Source organism: Anomaloglossus baeobatrachus, chromosome 2 (genome assembly GCF_048569485.1).
Source record: "Anomaloglossus baeobatrachus isolate aAnoBae1 chromosome 2, aAnoBae1.hap1, whole genome shotgun sequence".
Lineage (NCBI taxonomy): Eukaryota > Metazoa > Chordata > Amphibia > Anura > Aromobatidae > Anomaloglossus > Anomaloglossus baeobatrachus.
The window spans coordinates 47,131,931-47,155,228 of record NC_134354.1 but is presented as its reverse complement, the minus strand read 5'-3'; the positions used below and the strand labels follow the sequence as shown (position 1 = coordinate 47,155,228).

The following is a 23,298-nucleotide window of genomic DNA, read 5'->3' as shown; positions in this document are numbered from 1 at the left end:
TTTGCCTCATTGACCAGCGAGAAGTAGAAGGATGGAATGATTGTCTGCGTGTACGTGCCTAGTTTTACATTGCACCAGAGCAATTTATGAACCTTTCTTCCAGACTTCTGTGAATCAATTTAGAACCTAAGATTGAGCCAGAATTACGGTCACAGAGGGAAGCTTTCCTATTAACATGACGTTTATCAGAGGCATCAAATACGTGGACTGGAAAAATCCAAAATACTTCAACCTTGATGGACCAAAGAAAACGATTGTAGGTAAATCTCCTATAGGTTAGTCCTCCAAAATATTCCTACCTCCAATATTTTTTCTGTAATTATTTTATAATTGGGTAGGGGTTTTTTTCCAGATAAATTGTGTATGATTCAAACCACCAAAATGGGGACTTAAGGGTGTTTTACACGCTGCGACATCGCTAGCCGATGCTAGCGATGCCGAGCGCGATAGCACCCGCCCCCATCATACGGCCGATATGTGGTGATTGCTGCCGTAGCGAACATTATCGCTACGGCAGCGTCACACGCACATACCTGCTCTGCGACGTCGCTGTGACCGGCAAACCGCCTCCTTTCTAAGGGGGCGGTTCGTTCAGCGTCACAGCGACGTCACAGCACCGCCGCCCAATAGAAAAGGAGGGGAGGAGATGAGCCGGAACATGCCGCCCACCTCCTTCGTTCCTCCTTTTCCGGTGGACGCAGGTAAGGAGATGTTTGTCATTCCAGCGGCGTCACACGTAGCGATGTGTGCTGCCGCAGGAACGACAAACAACATCGTTACTGCAGCAGCAACGATATTTGGGAAGGGACCCCCATGTCACAGATGAGCGATTTTGGACGTTTTTGGGATGATTCAAAATTGCTCATAGGTGTCACACACAACGGCATCGCTAAAGCAGCCGGATGTGCATCACAAATTCCGTGACCCCAACGACATCGCTTTAGCGATTTCTTAGCGTGTAAAGCACCTTTAGGAGTTTAGGGCATACTGTTTTCTCATTGAGTGCAATATCTGAGCGATATAGTCATAATAACATCAACCAGCACAGAATTTTAGATCAATTTAGATTACCTGTTTGGGTATGTGTGAACTCCTTTTCCATGATAGTTGTCATTTAGCCATCGATTCGCCAGTGCTTGCTGTATGTTTGGTCTTTTTAATGGATCTGGCTCCAGCAGGAACCGAAGGAAATTAGTGGCAGCTGAAAAACATAAAATTATGTTAGCCAAGCTATTCCAGAAAAAAACATCTATTCCCTATGATATAGTGATCTTACAGATTATTTTTTTAGTCACTGTAGAAACTTTAGCAAAACGTAATTTAAAGTATATTCTCTCTTTTACAAAGAAACCTGCCGTTCTAAAGAACTTTTAAAATGTACATATTCAAAAGAAATGGTCTCATCTCAACAACTGCTTCTCCATGTGCCCTTTTAGATCATAGAGCATGTCCCCCACTCAGGACATGTAGAACCATTCCACTAATTAGTTACATGGACAGATTTTCACTTAAAGGTGACAAGTCACCAGGTCAAAAGTGACCAGTTTTTGCTCCTATCTTATTCCCAGTGCTCCACTGAATATTGCCTTTCTTGATTTTTTCAAATCCGACATACGGTTTCAGAGATATAAGCCTATATATTTAGTGTTAATTTTTATGGTCTTCACTTAGAGGGAGGTGCTTACAGGCTGAGTGTGAATGGCAGCCCAAAGCCACGCCCTTGTAGAATAATATGAGCCACGCCCTCTTAGTAAAGACTCTAAAAATTAGTAGTATATATCTCTGGAACCATATGGTGGATTAAAGAAAAAAATGAACATTGAGCAGTAGGAATATAATAAGAGAAATAAATGGCCACTTCAGGTAATCTAGAAATAGCTACATGTAATACAAAAACTTGCCTGTAGTGGCCACTGCTGGGAAGAAGAATAGCTGACAGATGGCGGACTGTAACAATCAGTCACCACCTGACATAATAAGAGATATCTGAAATGGGAAGCCCCTTTAACATACAAAACATGGATTTAAAGAGGTTGTCCCCTACTTTTATATTGATGGCCTATCCTTAGGATAGGTCATCAATGTCTGATTGGTCAGGATCTGTCACCCGGCACCCATGCCGATCAGCTGATCTCGGTACCGTCGGCGGCAGCAAACAGCCGGAAATGCTCAATTCCGGAACTGCTCCGTGTTCTGATAGTGGCTATGGCTGGGTACTACACATCCACCTCCTATTGATTAGAATGGGAAGCGGATGTGCAGTACCCGTCTGCGGCCTGCTACCAGAAGACAGAGAAGCTCCAGAACTGAGCAGTTCCATTTGTCTGCTGCCGCCTGCAGGGCCGGGAACAGCTGAACGGCGGGGGTGCTAGGTGTCGGACCCCGTCCAATCAGACATTTATGACCAATCCTAAGGATAGGCCATCAATGTAAAAGTAGTGGACAACCTCTTTAATTTTTGCTCTACAAAGGCTTATTGCAAAATGTTAATAAAATATGTAAATTCTATTTTTTTATTTTTATTTTTTTTTACAATTTACATCTTTGGCCTTTCCATGTCAATTACAAAACCAAATAGAGGAACAGTCAGAAACTTTCTATACATGCAAGAAGAGTGATAATTTGAAAATTCATCCCGAAAGTCTTGGCTCAATATCTAGAAGGTTTACAGACAAGGCCCTGAAGGCTAATTTTTCCTTTCTTGCAGTTATAGAAAATATTTTCAAATAGCTTAAGCCACTTTTTTGCCACCAAAAGTGGGAAGCAACATGTGAGCACTTTGTGGTGCTTGATTATGAATGGCCATTGAAATGCGGGACTACTCACCGGAGGAGAGGTGGGAGGGCAATGGATTCATGGCTTTGTCTACCATCTTCTGATACAAAGCTCTCAAGCTAAAGGGTTCGACTGTGAATGGCAGCGTGCCAGTCAGCATGGCGTACATGTTAACTCCACTTGAAAAACAAAAAAATGGTGTAAGACAGGTGAGTACGAGGTAGAGACATTAACTATATATACAGCCCAGAACTTATGAGCCAGCTAAAAATCAGCCCTTTGAACTCGATACTAAAATGGCAAAAGCAGTGTAAAAATGCTATAATGTCCACCTAACTTGCCTTTATTACACAAATACAGAGTATATCAAGACTGAATTCACAATAAAATGGTCACACATTGGTTAGTATTGGAGCTGTATACAAAAAAACTGTACTAATAGTGACAGGCTACAAAGTATGTAGTCTGATCCCGAAGTCCTACTCAGTTTCATCTACCTCTTCATAACATCCATATAATAAGTTATCAAAGGTAGTGTAACTATAGGACCAGACTACGCAGGATTTGTTTGTAGTCTGTTACCATGGAGACACAAAGATCTTCACAGATGAACCTCAAAATGGTAGTTTCTTACAATAGGGTATGTAAGGAATTGTAAATGGAATGTGTGAATGTTATGAAGATGCATTAATGTAAAGTGGTCCAACCTTTACGGTTAAAACTAGACATACTATATATTTTAAAATTACGGCAAAGTATAAAGTAAAAGGGGTTGTCCAGTGAAAACAAGAGGATAGGTGATAATAACTTGTTGATTGGTGGGGGCAGAACCGGAAACTTTTTTCACCGTTAGCAGGGAGTGCACATGCTCCACCTGTGAGAGCAATGCACTTGGCTTTTTCCAGTAGCCCCCTAGAAAGTGAATGGGGCAGCAGTCTAGTGTCCATCCTGCCACCCCATTTTGAAATGTGGATAAAAGTTCCTCAATCTGCTGGTTGGTGGCTTTTCCAGAGGTCAGACACCTTAATCGCTAACTTATCACCTTGACTCTTCAGGGAGGAAGAAGACGAACTCTGGTGCCCCCTATTGGATGTAGCAATTCTAAAAGTCAAAAGTGACCCTCCATCGAGTCTTGTTGTATGACTTAGGATTTATGCCAGCTCAGAACCTCAATTTGCAGACACAGTTTCGGGATGGTTGTCTGTTGTCATTGCAAAGTATGAGATCTGACCTGGCTGTATGACAGGCTATCATGTAGATAGGTGACAACTTCTTTTCACTGGACAGCCCCTTTCAGCCAATATTTTGACCATTACAAGAATCACATCTAAAAGATGATTTCTATAAGAAAATTGAGAACATCATTCCTAATACACTTGGTTTCTTTAGACAGCTCTCAAAAACTCAAAAAAATCAATCAAGACACACGTTGGATACTTCCCGAGATAAATATATCTGTTCTTTTATCCTTGAAATCTAAAGAAGGTGGGTATTTTAGAAGGACAATAGAGACACATGGTTGTATTGAGGCCCCTCCACAAGTAACAATATACTGAACTGTCTGATTCCCTGGTGGCAACAATCACAGTACAACTAGTCCCCCATTTGGTGGCCATGTGCGCCTCTTTTTTATGTGTTCTCTCTTCAAACAGCAAACCACAATTTAGAACAACAAATAAGACATTTCGTAATTTCATGTTATTGTTTGATGTCATTTGTGGGATAACTGGAGCTGGACAGATGAGTAACTCATTAATGGCACCGAGGTTTGCATGTAGTAATGGAAAGCTAACTTCTGGTGAAGGTCACCGATACCAGAAAAAGCTCAACAGCACCGGCAAAGGTCTCCTTATCTACATTCCAATGTACGTGTTAAGAGGAGAGTCAAACATGGTAATGATGTATGGCAGGTCTCCTTATCAGGTCTCGGGGCAGCAAAGTACCATTTAAGGTAGGCACCGACTTTGCACCAACTGTGTGCCCAATGGTGTTATATCCATCCGATATCAATTAACATGAAAACTACATTCCATGGGAAATCATGATATTCTAAACTTTGCTCAAATAAGAAGGAAAAAAGCTAAAAAATACCTACATTGACCAGACATCCACCTTGGGTCCATATTTCTTCCTTGCCAAGAGTTCTGGAGCAGCATAGGCAGGACTTCCACACTGTGTACTGAATGGGTCGGTATAACCCAGGATTCCGGCACAGTTGCTCAATCCAAAATCTGCAATTACACGTATAAATATAATCAGGCATGATTGAAGATAAATGTATGACTTTAGCTATTATTTTCTTCATTTCTTCCCCAATACTACAAGACTACACAGTTGAGGTCAAAATCAGCTGTCGCTGTAATATATTTTTGAATTCCCACTATCTTTGATATTCCAAGTTTTTTGGCAATTTTTTTAGAATTTTCCAAAAATTCTTAACTTTTTGCCTACAATAATTACTTGAATGTTATGTTGTGATGTGCATTTTACAGAGGTGCCCTGCAAAAGCCATTTTCTTATTTTTTCTGAGAAGCCAGGTAAGAAGAACTTTAAGAAAAAAAATCTAAAAGATTGTATTTTTTGGCCATGTGAAGGAAGGTCATGGAGACTGGGGCCGCCTCGGTAATGTTGGGTCAACTGGAAGTTGACGTAACATCACCGGATCTCATAGGTCACGGAGCCCGGGGGTTACTTAATGGGGATGAGAGGTCCGCAAGAGCTCCTCTCAGAGGCAGAATATACTACACAAGATATTTGACAAAAGCCTTCACTATGCGTTTTACAGTGATGTGGCCACTAATGATGAGTAGTGAACCACCCCTTTAAAGGGTGTGCTTTTGATGCATTTTTCGATGCAGTTTGTGACCCAAATCTGCATGCCTTTCTTCATGCCAGCAAAGTCAATGAGAATCTGGAAGTGCTGTGCGCATCTTGCTTATTTTTTACTTGCAGATTTGGTGCAGAAAAATAAACTGCAGCATGTCAATTGTTGGTGCGTTTTTTTCTTGCGTTTTGTAGCCCTTACACCCATTGACTTCATTAAAAAACATACCAAAAAATGCACCAAAAATGCACTAAAACACATGCGGGGTTTTTTTAGGTGCGTTTTTCTGCCAGAAGGTGTATATTTCATTTCTAGAGTAATCTGGAAAAAAAAGGTATTGATACTGATTAAGGGTATGTGCAAAGATTATATGCAGGAAATTTCTGCATCAAATCTACGCACATAGACTTAAACATCATCAATATCTGTTTTTTGTTGCCAGATTTTTCTAGATAAGTCATTCAAAAAGGTATATAGAACTCATGAGAAGCCAGATTATGGGAAGGCCTGAATAATTAGATTCTGGATAAAAGGAATTTGACTGGAAACCGAATTTCTTTAGCTTTTTTTCATTAGGGAAAATTCCACAATTTGAGGGAAAAAATATCCCATGCGCTAATGTGTCAGTCACAGCCTACATTCAGCGCGTTAATGATGGGGTACAGAACTGCACAGTCAGCAGGGAGGTTTGGCAGGAGAAGGAGGAAGCAGAATACAATAGGAGCACAGAGACTCCATTGACACAACCTGGAATCTCTGCTTCGAAAGATGAAGCGTAAACAGAGGAATACAATGTTAATGGGAGGTTCATTAAACAAATGTGCATACCGATGAGCTTGATGTTGTTGTTCTCATCTAGTAACAAATTTTCAATCTTCAAGTCTCTGTGGGGGAAAGACAACAATTAATGACTGAGCAGAGTCCTAGGAAGCAGAGATAATGCAGGGGTTAATGTCAGGTTACAAATCATTATTATCATGGGAGAAGTAACTGTCATGGCGTTGATTGGCTTGTCTCTATTTTTCTGCAGCACCTCCACTGGAGAAATGAAGCATTACACGATGCCCATTAAAATCAATAGCCCATTTAAGTAATGCTGGGTCCTCCAGAGAGAACGATGCCTAGCTAATTTGTGGATACACCATTTTTCATCAGAAAATTATCTATTGTTTTTATGTTAAATTTTTTTTAGAAATTTTCTTTCCCCACCACTTAATCTTTATTAAAAAAAACCCACAAAATTAGTGATTTTGCAATTTTTACAAATTCTATTTTAGAAGGACTCATACTTCCCAACTTTTCATAAAGAGTTTTCAGCAGGTTCCTTATCATCAGAGGCAGAATTATAATGACAGATAGCCTATCTACACCCAGCTGATGACGCATGATAAACCAATGACAATAGGCGATGTCACAGCTGACCTCATGCTCATCCCTTCACAATTATCTTTGCACACGCTCATTAGATGCTTCAATACAAAACATAGGGTCTTGGTCTGTTCATTGCTGTTAATGTATGTGTGGAATTCCTGATTTTAATGCAGGTTGTGATATGGAGAAAAAAAATAATTTAACACAAAAAACATGATTTAAATGGGTCATTTCTAGCAACAAACCCATCAAAAAGGGAACCTATGGGTGTATTCTGTGAAGAGGACCCCAGCTTAGTTTTGCCCCTTGAACCCTTTAACATTGGTAGTGTAAGTTGGCTCAAGGGTAAGAAATTCTGAAGCAAGGGAAGAGTTTAATTTTTATTTTTGCAGTGCAGTCCAGGCCATAAGCTAAGGGGGCCAGTGTAGGACTGCACTGTCAAGTGCCCACCTGTAATATTAATTATGAGGGCCCAATGTTCAGTTGCATGCAAATGTTATATTACATTCATTGACAAAATCACCTATGCTTCTATATAATAATAAACTAGGTAGTTTGATAAATCAATGATGAGACTCTGCAAAGGGGCCCACCAGGGGATTCTCCCTTTTCCCTGTGGGCCAGTCCGAGCCTTAAGGGGGCACTTTCCCTTTAATGCCCTAATATAATGTCTTGTACTGCTGCCCACCCTGTGTGATACATTTCACTGAAAGTGAACAGCGCTCATCTGCCGCTTGTAGAGGAGAAGCTGCTGCAATCAGACAGTAATTGCACAGAATAGAATGCATTTGTCAGTTCCTATTATTTGTGATGCTGCCTGCGGGCTGCAGATCATCACGTGTACGGGGCTTACGTGCCCCTGTGTCTCCTCGCGGAAACTCTTTACAAAACCCGTTCATACACCATTGCACTTTTGTCTCCCTTCCTTTATGTTTATGGATTTATTTTTATATTCAGTCCATACATTTCTTGGGTACAAAAATTTCTAGCTGTTAATAAGAAAAAAAGATCTTGCAAGTAGGCATTTATGGTTTCTCTACACAATATGTCTGATAAGTGCAGCCCCCGATCGAGAAACAGAAAAAGCCTTGATTTCAAGGCAGCCATATCCAAGCAGCAAGTTCATGGAGAGCTGACAACCCAGCCAAGCCATTATATATATATATACAGTACAGACAAAAAGTTTGGACACACCTTCTCATCTCTAGAACAACTGTTAAGAGGAGACGTTTTGCAGCAGGCCTTCATGGTAAAATAGCTGCAGGGAAACCACTGCTAAGGACAGGCAACAAGCAGAAGAGGCTTGTTTGGGCTAAAGAACACAAGGAATGGACATTAGACCAGTGGAAATCTGTGCTTTGGTCTGATGAGTCCAAATTTGAGATCTTTGGATCCAACCACCATATCTTTGTAGAAAAGGTGAACGGATGGACTCTACATGCCTGGTTCCCACCGTGAAGCATGGAGGAGGAGGTGTTATGGTGTGGGGGTGCTTTGCTAGTGACACTGTTGGGGATTTATTCAAAATTGAAGGCATACTGAACCAGCATGCCTACCACAGCATCTTGCAGCGACATGCTATTCCATCTGGTTTGCGTTTAGTTGGACCATCATTTATTTTTCAACAGGACAATGACCCCAAAAACACCTCCAGGCTGTGTAAGGGCTATTTTACTATGAAGGAGAGTGATGGGGTGCTACGCCAGATGACCTGGTCTCCACAGTCACCAGACCTGAACCCAATCAAGATGGTTTGGGGTGAGCTGGACCGCAGAGTGAAGGCAAAAGGGCCAACAAGTGCTAAGCATCTCTGATAACTCCTTCAAGGCTGTTGGAAGACCATTTCCAGTGACTACCTCTTGAAGCTCATCAAGAGAATGCCAAGAGTGTGCAAAGCAGTAATCAAAGCAAAAGGTGACTACTTTGTAGAACCTACAATATAAGACATATTACTAAATTGTATCCAGACCGCAATCCGGAGAACTCGTTCTTAATAGATGCTCCAATGTATCACAATGGAGTCCAAGCTGTTGTGGATTGCTGCAAAACAGTTGGACGTATGCACCGACGATTTGTCCTCCATTCAGTGATCCCATCGAGGCTCACGACTGAATCCCCTGCAAAATGGAATTCAGACGTATGCACCAATTTGGCTATATACTATAGTGGTGCAGCCAAAGTCATGGTTTGCTCTGTTGTGCACCATTTTGGGGCGGATACGTCTACTGTAGGTGGATACCCATATGTAGTAGACTATGTCTGGGTGTCCACCTCCAGTAGGCGTATCCGCCTGAAAATAGTGCATGGTAGAGCACACGGTGACTCCATCTGCACCATTATAGTCAATGGCCTCGTTGACATTTATGTTTTGTGGGGTATTTAGACATGAGCCTTGATGGGACTTCTGAACGGGGAGACAAAACGTAGCGGGAAAGGATCCTTAGACTGACAACAATTGTATCCAAATTTTATAAGAGAGTAGGCTGGAATTCAACCTTTCATCTCTGAGTTTTTCCATAAACTCCTGTATCAAACTAGGCAGGTCTTGTATTAAGGATTAAGGGAAGACTGGGTCACCAACCCTGAAGGGGGCAGAAATAATCTCTACATTCACTGTGACCAAGATATCCCAGGCTGAAAAAGGTATGCAGTGTGTTATACATGATGCCGGATCGAGGGAGGCGGATTATGACACATCTATTCTCTTTCTTGAAGCCTATATTATGCCCCAACCCTGAGGACCCTATTATGCCCCACCCCTGAGGATTCTATTATGCCCCACCCCCAAGGACCCTACAATAGGTAAAGCACAGTATTGGTTCTTCCTGGACTGTTGTTTTAAATGGATTGTGTAATAAAAAATGATCTATCGTTTGTCAGTTTTTGTGTTCAATGTTTTTTGTTTTGTTTCTGTTTTTTTTGGGAGGGGGGTGGATTACTTTTCCAATATTAAAATCTTTATTAAAAATAAAAAATAGAGATCTTGCAGTTTTGGCAGTCGCCTATTGGGGATATTTAAGGACGTATTTTCCTCTTTCAGGATGTCCGCATGTACATTAGCAGCAATTTAGTAAAATGAAATGCAGCTCAGTAAATTGCAGTCCATGAACTTTCCTTTCTACGGCTCCTTTTGAATTCAGAGATGCTTTGAGAATGAGCGGAGCATTTCCTGTTCCCCCAGAATATTACTTCACAAAACCCCGTCTGCCTGACCTATTTATATAACTCCATCCTCTACACAGAGGAGCCAGGTAAATCCTTGTCTTGTCGTGACTGCTCTCCCATTGTATTCATATCCCCCTTGCCTTTCATGCATTTCTTCTAGCAGAAAATTTATGAATAATGGAAACTTCACACAAAGTTGTGATCTTTCTTCTAACAATACGGGTGACTCATTCATTCAGAGAATTCTGTACGGTGGAGCCGCGAACGTTTCCGACAACTGAAATTGTCCTGTGCCATATTTAATGCAGCTGTCGTAAATAAATGGGCTGTTTTCTAGGAGCGATCTCCTTTTATCATGGTAAATGGTGGCAAAAACAAGAAGAGAAACATATCAAATGGGTTCTAATCTCGGAGCAATTATCTTCCTTTGTGTCCAACTATAAATAGAGCCGAGCTTTAATGAAGAGTAAACATGTCAATCCACCAGCAATCGTCATGTAAATCTTCTGACCTTCAAGTCCTAACTCCTCCTATTGTTAATAATGGAGACGCTCTGCCCAGTAATGAATATAATTGGAAAGCTATGGTTACTATTTAATAATGTAATCTATGCTCAAAGGCGCAAATTCACTCCAAATTTAGGGTAACCACACACCCCCCCTCTCCGTACACATCTATTTTAGTTGATGGCAGTAAACTATTCCAATTTAACCAAATGGGTAATGACAATGAACGCAAAAACAATCCATCTCTCCGCCTATCCATACGTGCTCGATTATACCAGGCAACAAACGATTGATCTTTTTGGGTATATTGTTTCAAAGTAAGATTCATTCACGGACAATTGATCTTCCTTTGAACTGAACTGGCATTTTCTAGACCAAAGCAAAAACTAGTCCCAAGAAGCCCTCAATGCACTTCCAGGATTTTTAGCATGTGCCTTGAAAGCTTGACTTTTTAAGCATGAGTACACCAGCGAGTACCATTTTCAATGATGTACAAGGATGTATATTGCCATGTTACTTTCTTAACATTTTAAAAAATTAAAGCTTTTCATAAAATTATCCTAATAGGTTGCCTTTTAGCAAAATTATATAGAACATATAAATTTGGGGCTGTAGGCCACCATAGCGAAGGTCTAAATCAGGGCCCCCCAAATCATGGGCCTCCAATTGGCATTAAATAGCCCATGGGGTTACCGCGGCCACATTGTGGGAGCCCAATGGGGATGACAAAGGCTTCTGCTTCCGTACAACCAGTGGCCGTTTATCATGACGTCTAAGCTGCTTTGATCAGAGCAAACTCCAGCAAATGTCTGGTGTGCTGAAGATCTGGTAGCCTTTAGGTATGGACATCGCATAAAGTGGTTGGGTGCCAGACAGGTGGTGGGGTTGTTTGGCAAAAGGCATGGTCTGTTGTCTTTGGTGGTATACCTCTGCCTTTAAATAATTTAATTAACATGATAGATGAGAGAAGCCATTTTGAATTCACTGAAATCTAGGACAATATTTGATGGTCAAGCCAGGACTTCATTTCTACTACTAGAGCGAAAAGACACTGGTATCCAATAAACTAACGAAACCTACAAAATGGCAATGTCACCTGTTTAATCTCCAAGATTAGTTACATTACTGTTGAAAACCAAAACACATCATGTGAGTTATCAAAACTTGTATTCACCTGTGAACAACTCCAGCGCGGTGCAGATGTTCAACAGCTTGAATCAGCTGCCGGATGTATTTTCTTGCCTCGTGCTCTTCCAGTCTTTTTTTCTCGTAAATTTTATGCATGAGGTTTCCTCCACAACAAAGCTCCATAACTAAATAATAACTGTTCTCAGTCTCCAAGATGTCGAGCAGCTGTGTAATGTTCGGGTGTCGAATCATTTGTTGGATCTGACCCTCTCGACGTAAGTTCTTGGTCACATAAGTGTCCTTCTTGGCTTTCTTCTTATCAATAACTTTTACGGCCACCTGGACAATAAAAACATCGGTTTATTAATGGTGGGATTTATAGCTGTAAATATTATAAAACAAATCTGCAACCAAGACTATTTGTTAAGGCTTACAACCAAAATGAGGAAGACAGTTTTGGACTCTCTATGGCTAGAATGGGGTTTAGGTGAAAAGAACAGCTCCTGTTCTGGAAATCCCACCCAACAAGTCCACTGAAAACAGCAGATGGTCTACTGATTTCATGAGGATGTTCAATGATTGGCGAGATTCAGCGTGACTATCAAAAACAAGAACTGAGCAGGTTCCCTGGTCAATAATGGTTGATCTTGAGGGCCTTCAAAAAGAAAAAAAGTTGTTCAAACAGGCTAGATCATGTACTATTAAAGGCACATCATTTTTTAGCCTCTTAAATCCCAACACAGTTTATGTCAAAACTACAAAGATATCCAGTTGTTTCTTTAATAGGTTATTCTGAGCGTCTGTTTCATCTGCAGGTATAAAAATCCCCAGAGATGTTACACAAGTTTCCTACCAACGTTTTTTTTTTTTTTCTAAGAAGCAATTACAAGGCAACTTACTTCTTTTTGATTCTTTACTAGAGCACTTAAAAGGACTGAAATGCTCAGAGAAGCAAGCGTGAAGCCTGCGAGTAAAAATATTCAAAGCCTATCTATCATCAGTCAAGTAAAATGGGGTAATGGCAAGACAAAGAAAAAGGGGGAGGGGAGAGAGAGAAAGAAAAAGAAAGACAGCGAGAAAAGAAACTTTAGCTTTTCTCGATTGGTTTTAGAATTTTGCAGTCATAACTTTAATCTTGGAAATAATCTTAATCCAACCTTTGCTGCATTATATGATAGGGTTGGCCAAATTCTACCAAAGTAACTACATCACATCCCATGATGGGTGAATTGGTGCTATGATCACAAAATAATTAGAATACCATATATGATCCTTTAAAGAGAGCACATGATCCTGTGTAGGACAACCTGAAGCATAGGTAGGTTGCTCCATTGTTGTTCTGGTCAGGTTTTGGTCAAGACCCAAACAGTAAAGTTCGGTTTTCATATGGATCCAGACTTTACAAAAAAATCAGTGCTCGAGTCCGGAGTTCGGGTGCTTTACGTATGCTGACCACTCAATCGAGCATCGCTGTGCTCGGGTACATTCGGTGCTTGGCCCAGTACGAGCCCCATGCAGTGTTTGAATGGCTCACACTGGGGGTAAAGACAGCGTTATCGGATGTAATGTCCACAGAAACTGCTCTGTTTGTGGCTGACTGTATGTGGGTGGGGAGCCGAACTGCCCAATGACTTTCAATGGGGTACAGGTCAAGTCCAGGTCCGGAACCAAACATTATCTAAAGTCTGGGTGAACCAGCCAAACCAAACTTTATCAGGTCCACTCATCTCTAGTCAAGATGCAATCCATGAAAATAATAGTGAAATATTTCATCACATACCAGATTCTAAAAGTATTAGTGCAATACATTTTCAGTACAGTCACTTTATAGAGACTGTAAGTGCCTATGAAGTGACAGCTCTAAATGTGTCTCTATAGGATACTCCAGATTCTGGCCCTCTGATTGCTAACTTCACTGATGTCTGTGGCACAGGGAGACTTGGCCGTTGGCCCACAGACCAGGCAGGCTTGCAAGAGTTAATATCCGCTACACTGCTTCTTAATCTCCTCTGATCACATGTAGTGGCGTAGCCAGTCACAGTCGCTCCCCTCCTATATATGCTGGTTGAACTCTTGCATTAATGCCAGCTATAGCTAGTCTATATTAGTCTGGTGAGGTGGTGTGATTCAGACTTACTGGTAGTTGTAGTACTTTATTGCTGTGATTGGTTGTGGTGTTAACTCTTGTTGTCCTTATGTTACTGCCTTACTTCTTTGTTTTTCTCCTTAGTTTTTTATTGTTTGCTCCTGTGAGTTTGCAGTGTGTCAGAGTTTTCGTTCTCCCCTGTCTGTCTTAATGTGTTGCCATCACCCTCCTGCCCCTTAATTCCTTGGGGGGGGGAACAGATTAGTTCTAGTCAAGAGAATAGCAAGGCAAGGGACTCAGATATCTCCACTATTAGGTTGTAGTTCTTTATTGCTGTGAGCACTTGTGGTGTTAACACTTGTTGTCCTTTTATTACTGTCTTACTTCTCTTGCTTTTCTCCTTAGCCTCTTACTGTTTGTTCCTGTGAGTTTACAGTTTTTCTGCGTTTTGGTTTTTCCCTGTCTATCTTAATCTGGGTTGCCATCAAACTCCTACCCCTTCCTTTCTTGGGGGGGAACAGATTAGTTCTGGTCAGGAGAATAGCCAGGCATGGGACTCAGGTATCTCTACCATTAGGCATAATCTTGAGGTTAGGGATAGCATAGGGATAGCCCATAGGCCGTCACTTGCTTTTCTCCTAAGTTTCTTACTGTTTATTCCTGTGAGTTTGCAGTGTATCTGAGTTTTGTTTTTTTCTTGTCTGTCTTAATCTGTGTTGCCATTAAACTCCTGCTCCTTCGTTCCTTGGAGGGGGGGGGGGCAGATTAGTTCTGGTCAGAAGAATAGCCAGGCATGGGACTCCGGTATCTCCACCGCTAGGGGTAACCTCGAAGCTAGGGATAGCCCAGGTTCTCCTAGCATGAGGGACAGCATAGGAGCCTCCTGTTTCTCACTATCCTGCAGTCACATCATGACATAACAAGAACACTCACCAAGAGGAGATAAGCTTCTAACAAATGTAAAGTGGTGATTTCTCACTTCTCCCCATAGAAAAAACATCTATTTTGGCCAAACCCAAATGCTCGTGTGTATGCCCATTGGTCACCTTTATGACTAAATTGTTGTGAAAATGTCGCGGGCGGAGGGGACGCGTTCGCCACGCTCGGATCCGGGGCTTCTGCTGCTGCTGCTCGGAGGCTCGAGCAGTGGACCGGACCCGGGGACTCGAGCCGCGCTCCTCACTCGTGAGTGAAAAGGGGGTGGTTTGGTTAGATTGATTTGTTTGTGAGACTGTTTGTGACGCCACCCACGGGTCGTGGTGATAATAGCACCACCGCTGCTGGTAACGGGGATCCCGGGAGAGATGGTAGGGTGCAGCTGAGATGTTGTCCCCTCCGTGTGCAGGGGGGTTTGGCGATCCCGGGGCCCGGTGGTGTAACGGGGAGGCTGGATGGCTGGGGTACAGGGTTGCAGGGACAGTGCGGCGCGGTGCCTGACGGCACTGGTGTACTCACTCAATCACTGACAGAGTCTCTGGTAAACCAAAACGGCCGGATGGACGGGTCCCGCAGCCGGCTGCAGTGTTGTTGTTGTGCTCTCCCCGGACGGCTGATGGTGGCTGTCTTTCCCTGCACCTTTTAGAATGTTCTGACTCCTGTGGTTGCCCAACGGTAATTCGCTGCCCGGCGTATAGGTGCCGTAGGAGACCGTTTTGCCCGCAGGCGCTGGCCCTTGGATCTCTAGCCTGTGGCGGTGGCTGTATATCCTCTCTGGGTGGACGGTTGCCTTCAATTGGGACTTGATTGTTAAGAAACCCCTGGGGTTCCTGTCACATTTGGATTTGACTATTGACAGCGGCTCCAAGCCTGGTCGGGGTCCAATGGCCCTGCCTGTGTGCTTAACTTCACTCCTTCCCCGGTCCGGTACTGGCGGGCCGACGCCCGACCCCGGTCCTTACGGCTCTGCGGAGTTCCCCTAACTCCTGCAGACGGCCACCACCGTCTGCCAACCTTGCTGTCAGTGTCTGGGCTCCAACCCAGACACCCAAGTGTTCACTCCTCTCACTTTCACCTCCTAAACAGAACTGACACTTTTCCCGCCTCCAGGCCTGTGAACTCCTCGGTGGGTGTGGCCAACCGCCTGGCTCCGCCCCACCTGGTATGGACATCAGACTCTGGAGGGAGGCAACAAGGGTTTTGTGTTTGGCTGCTGTAACTGCCTAGGGTGGTGGTGGGGGGGGGGTGTTGGTATGTCTGTGACTACCTGGCTAGTCCAGGGCATCACAAAAACAATTGAGATTTTAAAGTCTGGAGAACTTGCTGCTCAGATGTAAAAATAATGAAGTAGAAAGAAATCCTAAATTTAATTTAAAAAAAAAATCTGTACTATTCGAAAATATTATTTCCCTGTCTTTTGTGTGCTGGAGCATATTGATCTTTTACTCAACCGTGACATTTGACTGACAGAATTATTTACCTTGTGTGTCAGATAAAAAGATAAAGATTTTACGCTGCCCTCCCCATAATCCGTGCTCCCTTTGAACCGAAAAGGCATTGGAGACCACCAGCGATACCTAAAATACTGATTGTTTTAATTAACAATACAGCAGCAGCAGGAGATGATATTATTTTATGGTGGAGGCAATGATGGCAAATTACACGGTGCTCCTATAAATCAGCGAGTCCTCCATATCCTCCGAAGCGTCATGTGGGTTTTATTAATAATTTAGTGTTTGTGTTAAATGAACTGAGTCGGTCAAAAGATATGAATCCAGCAGAGTTATTACTTCACTGTGAAAAGATTTTTTAATAATTTATCGGTATTTGCTTTTAGCCTCTCAATGACCCTCTATGCGAATCTTCGGGACGTGAAAGTGCAAATTCTGAGTAAAGCAAGTTAAAAAACAGCTAATGGTAGTGTCATCCTCTACTAAAGGATAGAATATAGGATCTTCTGCTGAAAATGCCTTACTCCTGACCTCGTAAACAGTGTTAACGCATTTTATAAGCATATTGGGGGTGAGGGGGTCTCCACAATGCTAATTTGTGCTGTCCTGGTCTACAAAGTATTATACTTGAAAACATATTTTTATCATTTAACAACTTACATACAGAAATAGTGCAATTAAGCTCATAAAAAATTAATTGTATCACTTATCTTGTACATGCCCTTAGTTACAGCCTGTATCATAATCCAGAGCTGCATTCATAATTCAGCTGGCTGATACTGAAAAAATTCAATAGGCCTGTTGACAGACACCATTAATAGTCCCACTGAGCTTCTATAACCTTTTTTAGAATCACCAGTGTGTATAGCTATGGAGACAGCAGGGAGTTTTGGCAGATTCAGCTTTGATACACAGAAAATAGTAAATGCAGCTCTGGAATATAATACAGGATGTAACTCAGGATCAATTTAGGCTACTTATTATATGTATATAGCCACCCCAACAGAATAGTGAGTGCAGCTCCACTGTATAATGCAGGCTATAACTCAGGATCAATAAAGAATAAGTAATGTAATGTATGTATACAGTGATTGAACCAGCAAAATAGTGAGTGCAGCTCTGGAGTATAATGCTGGCTGTAATTCAGAATCAGTCCAGGAACACCAGCAGAATAGTGAGTGCAGCTCTGGAGTATATTACAGGATGTAATTCAGGATTAGTACTGGATCAGTAGTGCAATGTCTGTACACTGTGACTGCACCAGTAGAATAGTGAGAGTAGGTATGGAGTATAATACAGGATGTAACTCAGGATCAGTACAGGATATGCAATGTATTTATATAGCAACTGCAGCAGAATAGTGAGTGCAGCTCTGGAGTATAATGCTGGCTGTAATTCAGAATCAGTCCAGGATCACCAGCAGAATAGTGAGTGCAGCTCTGGAGTATAATGCTGGCTGTAATTCAGAATCAGTCCAGGATCACCAGCAGAATAGAGAGTGCAGCTCTGGAGTATATTACAGGATGTAATTCAGGATTAGTAATGTAATCTATGTACACAGTGACTCCAACAGCAAAATAGCGAGCGCAGCTCTGGAGTATAATACAGGAGTAACCTCAGGATTAGTCTAGGATAACTGTCATGTACAGGATTAGTGAAGTAATGTACGTACACAGAGACTCCAACAGCCAAAAAGTGAGTGCAGCTCTAGAGTATAATACAGGGTGTAACTCATAATCAGTACAGGAGAAGTAATGTATTTTATGTACACAGTGACTGCACCAGCAGAATGGTGAGTGCAGCCCTGGAGTATAAGGCTATGTGCCCACGCTAGAATGTCCCTGCGGATTTTTTTGCCTGAAAATCCGCGACTTTCGCGGCAAATCCGCACCCGCGGATTTGCCGCGGATTTTGATGCGGATTTTTTTTTTTTTTTTTCCCCATTCAAAGCCAAAAATCCGCACCAAATCTGCACCAAACAATTGACATGCTGCAGATTTTTCCGGATCAAAATCCGCGGCAAATCCGCCGCGGAAAAATCCGCAGCATGAGCACAGCATTTCCAAAATGCCATTGAAATGGCTTGGAAGTGCTGCTGCTGCATATTTTCGGCAAATCCGCGGTAAATCCGCGGCAAAATCCGCGGTAAATCCGCGGTAAATCCTGTAGCGTGGGCACATAGCCTAATACAGGCTGTAACTCTGGATCAGTACAGGATAAGTAATGTAATATCTGTACACAGTGAAAGCACTAGGAGAATAGTGAGTGAAGCTCTGGAGTATAATACAGGATGTAACTCTGCATCAACACAGGATAAGTAATGCAATGAATGTACACAATGATTCCAGCAACAGAATAATGAGGGCAGCTCTGGAATATAATTTAGGATTAGTATAAGATACATTACAAAATCTTTTTATTCTAATTCCTACAAATTGTTCTTTGTATTCACCAAAGGAATCTTATTAAACTGTCAAAAAATCCTGTTTAAAAAAAGATTTATCAAGATTAATGAGCTTTAAAACTTCCCAAGATAGTCACAATACTAAAGATATCACATGTGTGTTCCTGGAAGGAGAGAACATTCTCAAATTACTGTGTTATCGCTTTTATCCTGGGCAGGAGAGATAAGTGGAATAAGTTGTACATGACACATAATTCACGCTGTTAAACAGGTTTCAAAATAGCTTTAGGCCTCATTTTTGGATACCAAGTTCAAACAAGATGAGGGTCCAAATCAAGGTTAAGATTTTTATCACATAAGTAAGTTTAAAGGTTTGACAGTGATGGACAGGGATATCATTTATAAAACAATATTACGTGCAACTTACAAAAATGTACAAAAAGAATGTTAGCATGAAAACTCTATTCTAGGATACTAGTGAACTAAAGAAAAAACTCTGACCATCAAAGCAACCTTTGATTCTCTCATGTATGCCATATAAAACTTTAGCTTAATAAGCATTTTTTCCGAGAATGTCGTCTATGTATCGTATCCAGTCTAAGGCATGAGATGTGAAAACACAAATTTCTGGTGTTCACTGTGTCATAAATGATGTTCTGCCAAAATAGATAAAATACATTTGAGAATCACAGTTCTTCAGTAAGGACTGGCTTCCAAACTGCTACATTCAATCACGTCTGAGGAACAGGTGAGTAGGTGATAAGTAGGTTAGCTATCCGAAACCATTACTTTCCCACATAACTGCTAGTTTTTGCAAAAAAGCTATTTTTTTCACAGCAAAATTGAATGAAACATCAGAACATAGAAAGGTAAATGAATAAAAAAAAATATAATTTATTAAGGATATATAGTTCTATTTTACAAAAAAAAACTATTAAAAAAAATACATCTGACTAGCTGCCTGTAATGGAACAAGCATTGTGGTGTCCATGAGCTGTGACTGAGCTGCAATTCCAGCCTTAGTCCATGGACAAAAGTGGCGCCGGGTGAAAACTGAGCATGTTTGCCTCTTTGGGTGAACATTTTGCTGCCAAATGCCACAATCACCAATAACGGAGCCAGAAGGCCTCCCCAAATTTGAATAAGTGGATTTGGCCAATCTTATGTTTATGACCAACTTGTCACAACTATAGGCTCCAATTTCGATTATTGCAATCTCGTCTATGCATATTTTCCAAGTTCTTTGTATTTTTCTAAAATGGATGAAGTAATCCAAGCACTATTATATAAAATCGTATAGAAGCAAAAGCTCAGAAACCAGCCGGCTGTTAAATGCTGACTTCAATTAAAACTGAGCTTTACGATCACGAGGTGCGGAGAAAAAACTGATCACACAGCATCTTCACTACAAGATCTGGAACCACATAGCAGCCAGCTCCAATGAAACACAGAGTGGATGAGGTGAGGACCACACATATATCTAAGGCTGTCACATCACATATGCATCGCCTGGTGTGGTGTGAAACATTACCCTGTTGTAAAGTTCTGCAGAAAAAGCTTATACGCCAGGCTCCTACAGTGAGACGCTCTGCAGGGAGCAGCATCACTGCGTTCCTTCTACCATGCAGTAAGATCCAGCAGGATGCGGCGTGCCAACCTAAAACTGAACCATCATAAGTTGCAAAGTTTGCAAATCTTGTAATAATATTTATAGAGAAAGTTGTTTCCCTCAGGGTAAAGAAAGTGAATACCAAGGAAATTACATGGAGACTACTGGATCAGAGAAATATACGTCTGGGATGTTTCCAGTATTGCAAAGTCTACAGAATGGCGGAATAAGGAGGCCCCGAAGACATGGTAGACTTACTGCTTCATATGAAGACGTAATTCACCATTCGTAATTCTTTATGTTGATGCTGTATCTTAACAAACATCCAACTTCATAATTTCAATGTATTTTGGATATGCCATGTTCCATTAGTTGTCATATTATGGAGAAACTGTACGAGAAGGACGTTTCGGGATGAAGGCACAACTTTATAGTGCAGAACTGGGAGAACGTCTTGTACATAATGTATGAGGTCTGATGGACAACATGGAGGAACCAGTTCTGTAAAGTAGGGGCTGAATAGTTCATAAATGAGCAGTTTCCTCTAAAACATATATAATTCCTAGCATTTTCTTCTGACAGATAATCTATTCACATCCTTACCCTCCATTCTGTTTTGCACTATATTCTGTGATGGGTCGTTGATCCAGGGAACTAGTTTGATTGCCGTATGTGGAGTCTTGAGGTAATTTTTTCCCCTAATATGGAGCTTACTGTCTGCCCCACAGGGTTTTTGCCTTCCTCTAGATCAACATGTTAGGTTAGGTCATGGGTTGAATTCGATGGACCTAAGTCTACCTTCAACCTTACACACTATGAAACTATGAAAACAGGGTCAAAATGGGTGTTCTACCAAACAATGTCATCACTGAACTCCCCAATGATCCGGTATGGCAAACCTGCCTAGCAATGAGGAAGTATCACCGCAAACGTAAGCTGATTAACAAATTACCAAGAAAACAACACAACAGACAAGACTGAAAGCAGATTAGTGGCAAGAGGATCATAGTCTGCCACATGTATCCTGTCCCAGACATAAAACTGTCTTCACCTGGCACAAGCATTCACGATATGACGTTCACTGTATCAGCAGTGGAAGAAGCCAAAACAACCAGATAAGATTGAGGGAGCTGAAGAAGCGCAATGCAAAATTATAACTTGTTGCTGGTGTATTGAAATTACGTCACATAGAGGTAGAAGTTGCCTCATGAGGCCTGGGGAGGTCCAAAAGGCCTCAGGGTGGATTGAACTTAAGGAGCCCAGACGAGGTGCCCATTTATCCTTCCGAGTGGAGCCTTGAGTAGACATGGCAACAAATAAAGTCTACCAAACACATTAGATGGCTGTTGGCTGAAAAATATTTCAATTGTTCGTGTGAGGGCCATCTCAGTCGAAGCTCCCATACATAGGAGCGCCTGCACGGCTGTACAATTAGAGGGAATGTAGAAGGAAGATACATGTGAAACCACATCTTCATTCAAACCTGGGAAGCCATATTAAGAACAATACAGGTAGGGATCAATGTGGCTCTCAGCTTCTACGAGCCTACTAATCTAATTCGCAAAAGATTTATTAAAAATAAGAAATTTGACCAGCTAAAGAAAAATCTGAGCCATAGACCGGCATGTTCCATTCACATAAATGGGCAATTTAGGGATTCCTAATGAGGAAATGGTAGCGAATAGGACAGGTGGAAATCCAAATTAAAACAATTTTCTTGATGGGGGACTTGGTGGACCACTGGAGAAAGACAAGAGGAGAACCCTTTGTGTTACCATTAAAGGTACTTCACTTCTAGTATCAAGGCCACAAATATCCCCCTTTCCTTGGCATCAGAAATGAATAATCCAATGCATTTTATACAATTTATACTGCCATTTCGGATTATAAAAAGTTTCAAATAAATGCTTTCCGAATAAAAAAAAAAGCATATCTTGCCCATCTGTAATATTACATTTCATTTTTTGGAGATTTTCCACTCATTCCCATGCAGATGCAGCCCCTGAAAAATCTGTCTTTTGTATGTAACGGAAAGCAGCAACCCGATAGCCCCTAATAATGAGAAGGTTGCAGCTATGAGGGAAACTCAATCCGAAAAAAAAACAAACCGCCAAGAGTTTACCAAGTTATTTCCCTCTGTTAGCAATTTGGAATAGCCTGGTTTCCTCACACATTGAAATGTATTTTTCAGATTAAAATAGCAGGGAGGGATTCTAATAGAAAAATGATGTCAACTTTATCGAAGGTGGATTTTTTATATCGGAGTCCAAAAGAGAAAATCAGTAAAGTAATACAACTTTAAGGATTCCAAGCATCCTTCTAACCAGAGGGTACGAGAGCAAGTAACAATACTTTTTTCGATAAATACAAAAATTAGAGTTTCTTTAAAGACCTACAAGAAGAACTGACACACAGTACCACTATACATAGGCCGCCAACATAGGTAAGCGGGTGGGCTGCCATAGAGTTCCTGGGCACCCAGTGCAAAATCTGAAACTCAAGCCCCACCTATAATATGGCACTTCTAATTTCTAATATCAGTGTCTTAAGACCCTCGGATATCACTGCCCATCTTGTGGTCATAGCCATGGGTTAGAACTTGCTAAATTGAATATTTGCAATATATAAGTCAGGAGGGACAGTGGGGGTGTCTTACAACACTCTTTTTCACCTACTGAATAAGGACAATATTGAACTATTAACTGGATGAGTCGATTTTTCTGTACATACCTTCTTGCTTCTATGTATCCTCACAAACATTGACATGCTGTCTGAAAAAATTGGTAATGTGTTTTTTTACGTACAAAATGTAGCATATTCCTTCAAAAAGCCCTGGATATTCACTTTTAAGGGAGATTTTTCCCCTTTTTTGCTGTCTTTTCATTATGAATTATCATTCTAATTTAAAAAAACGAACAAAACAAATCTGACCTAATGCAAGTTTGTGCAGCATAAAGAGGTAGTCAACGGTACGGCAGGTAGAACTTTCAGTTGAAGCACTAATCCTAATAAAGCTAAGTGTATGAAGCTATTGTAGTAGTGT

At 41.4% G+C, this 23,298-nt stretch overlaps 1 protein-coding gene across 1 annotated transcript in view; it reads right to left on the bottom strand.

Annotated features, from left to right (window-relative positions):
- The window catches only part of HUNK (hormonally up-regulated Neu-associated kinase), an 89,156-nt gene that overhangs the window by 17,012 nt on the left and 48,846 nt on the right, over nt 1-23,298 (bottom strand). The window contains exons 3-7 of the mRNA XM_075335037.1: nt 11,816-12,108; nt 6,428-6,483; nt 4,871-5,006; nt 2,827-2,954; nt 1,072-1,201 (exon numbers count right to left, since the gene is read on the bottom strand). Coding sequence (XP_075191152.1) covers nt 1,072-1,201; nt 2,827-2,954; nt 4,871-5,006; nt 6,428-6,483; nt 11,816-12,108 — 743 coding nt within the window. The remainder of the gene's footprint in view (nt 1-1,071; nt 1,202-2,826; nt 2,955-4,870; nt 5,007-6,427; nt 6,484-11,815; nt 12,109-23,298) is intronic.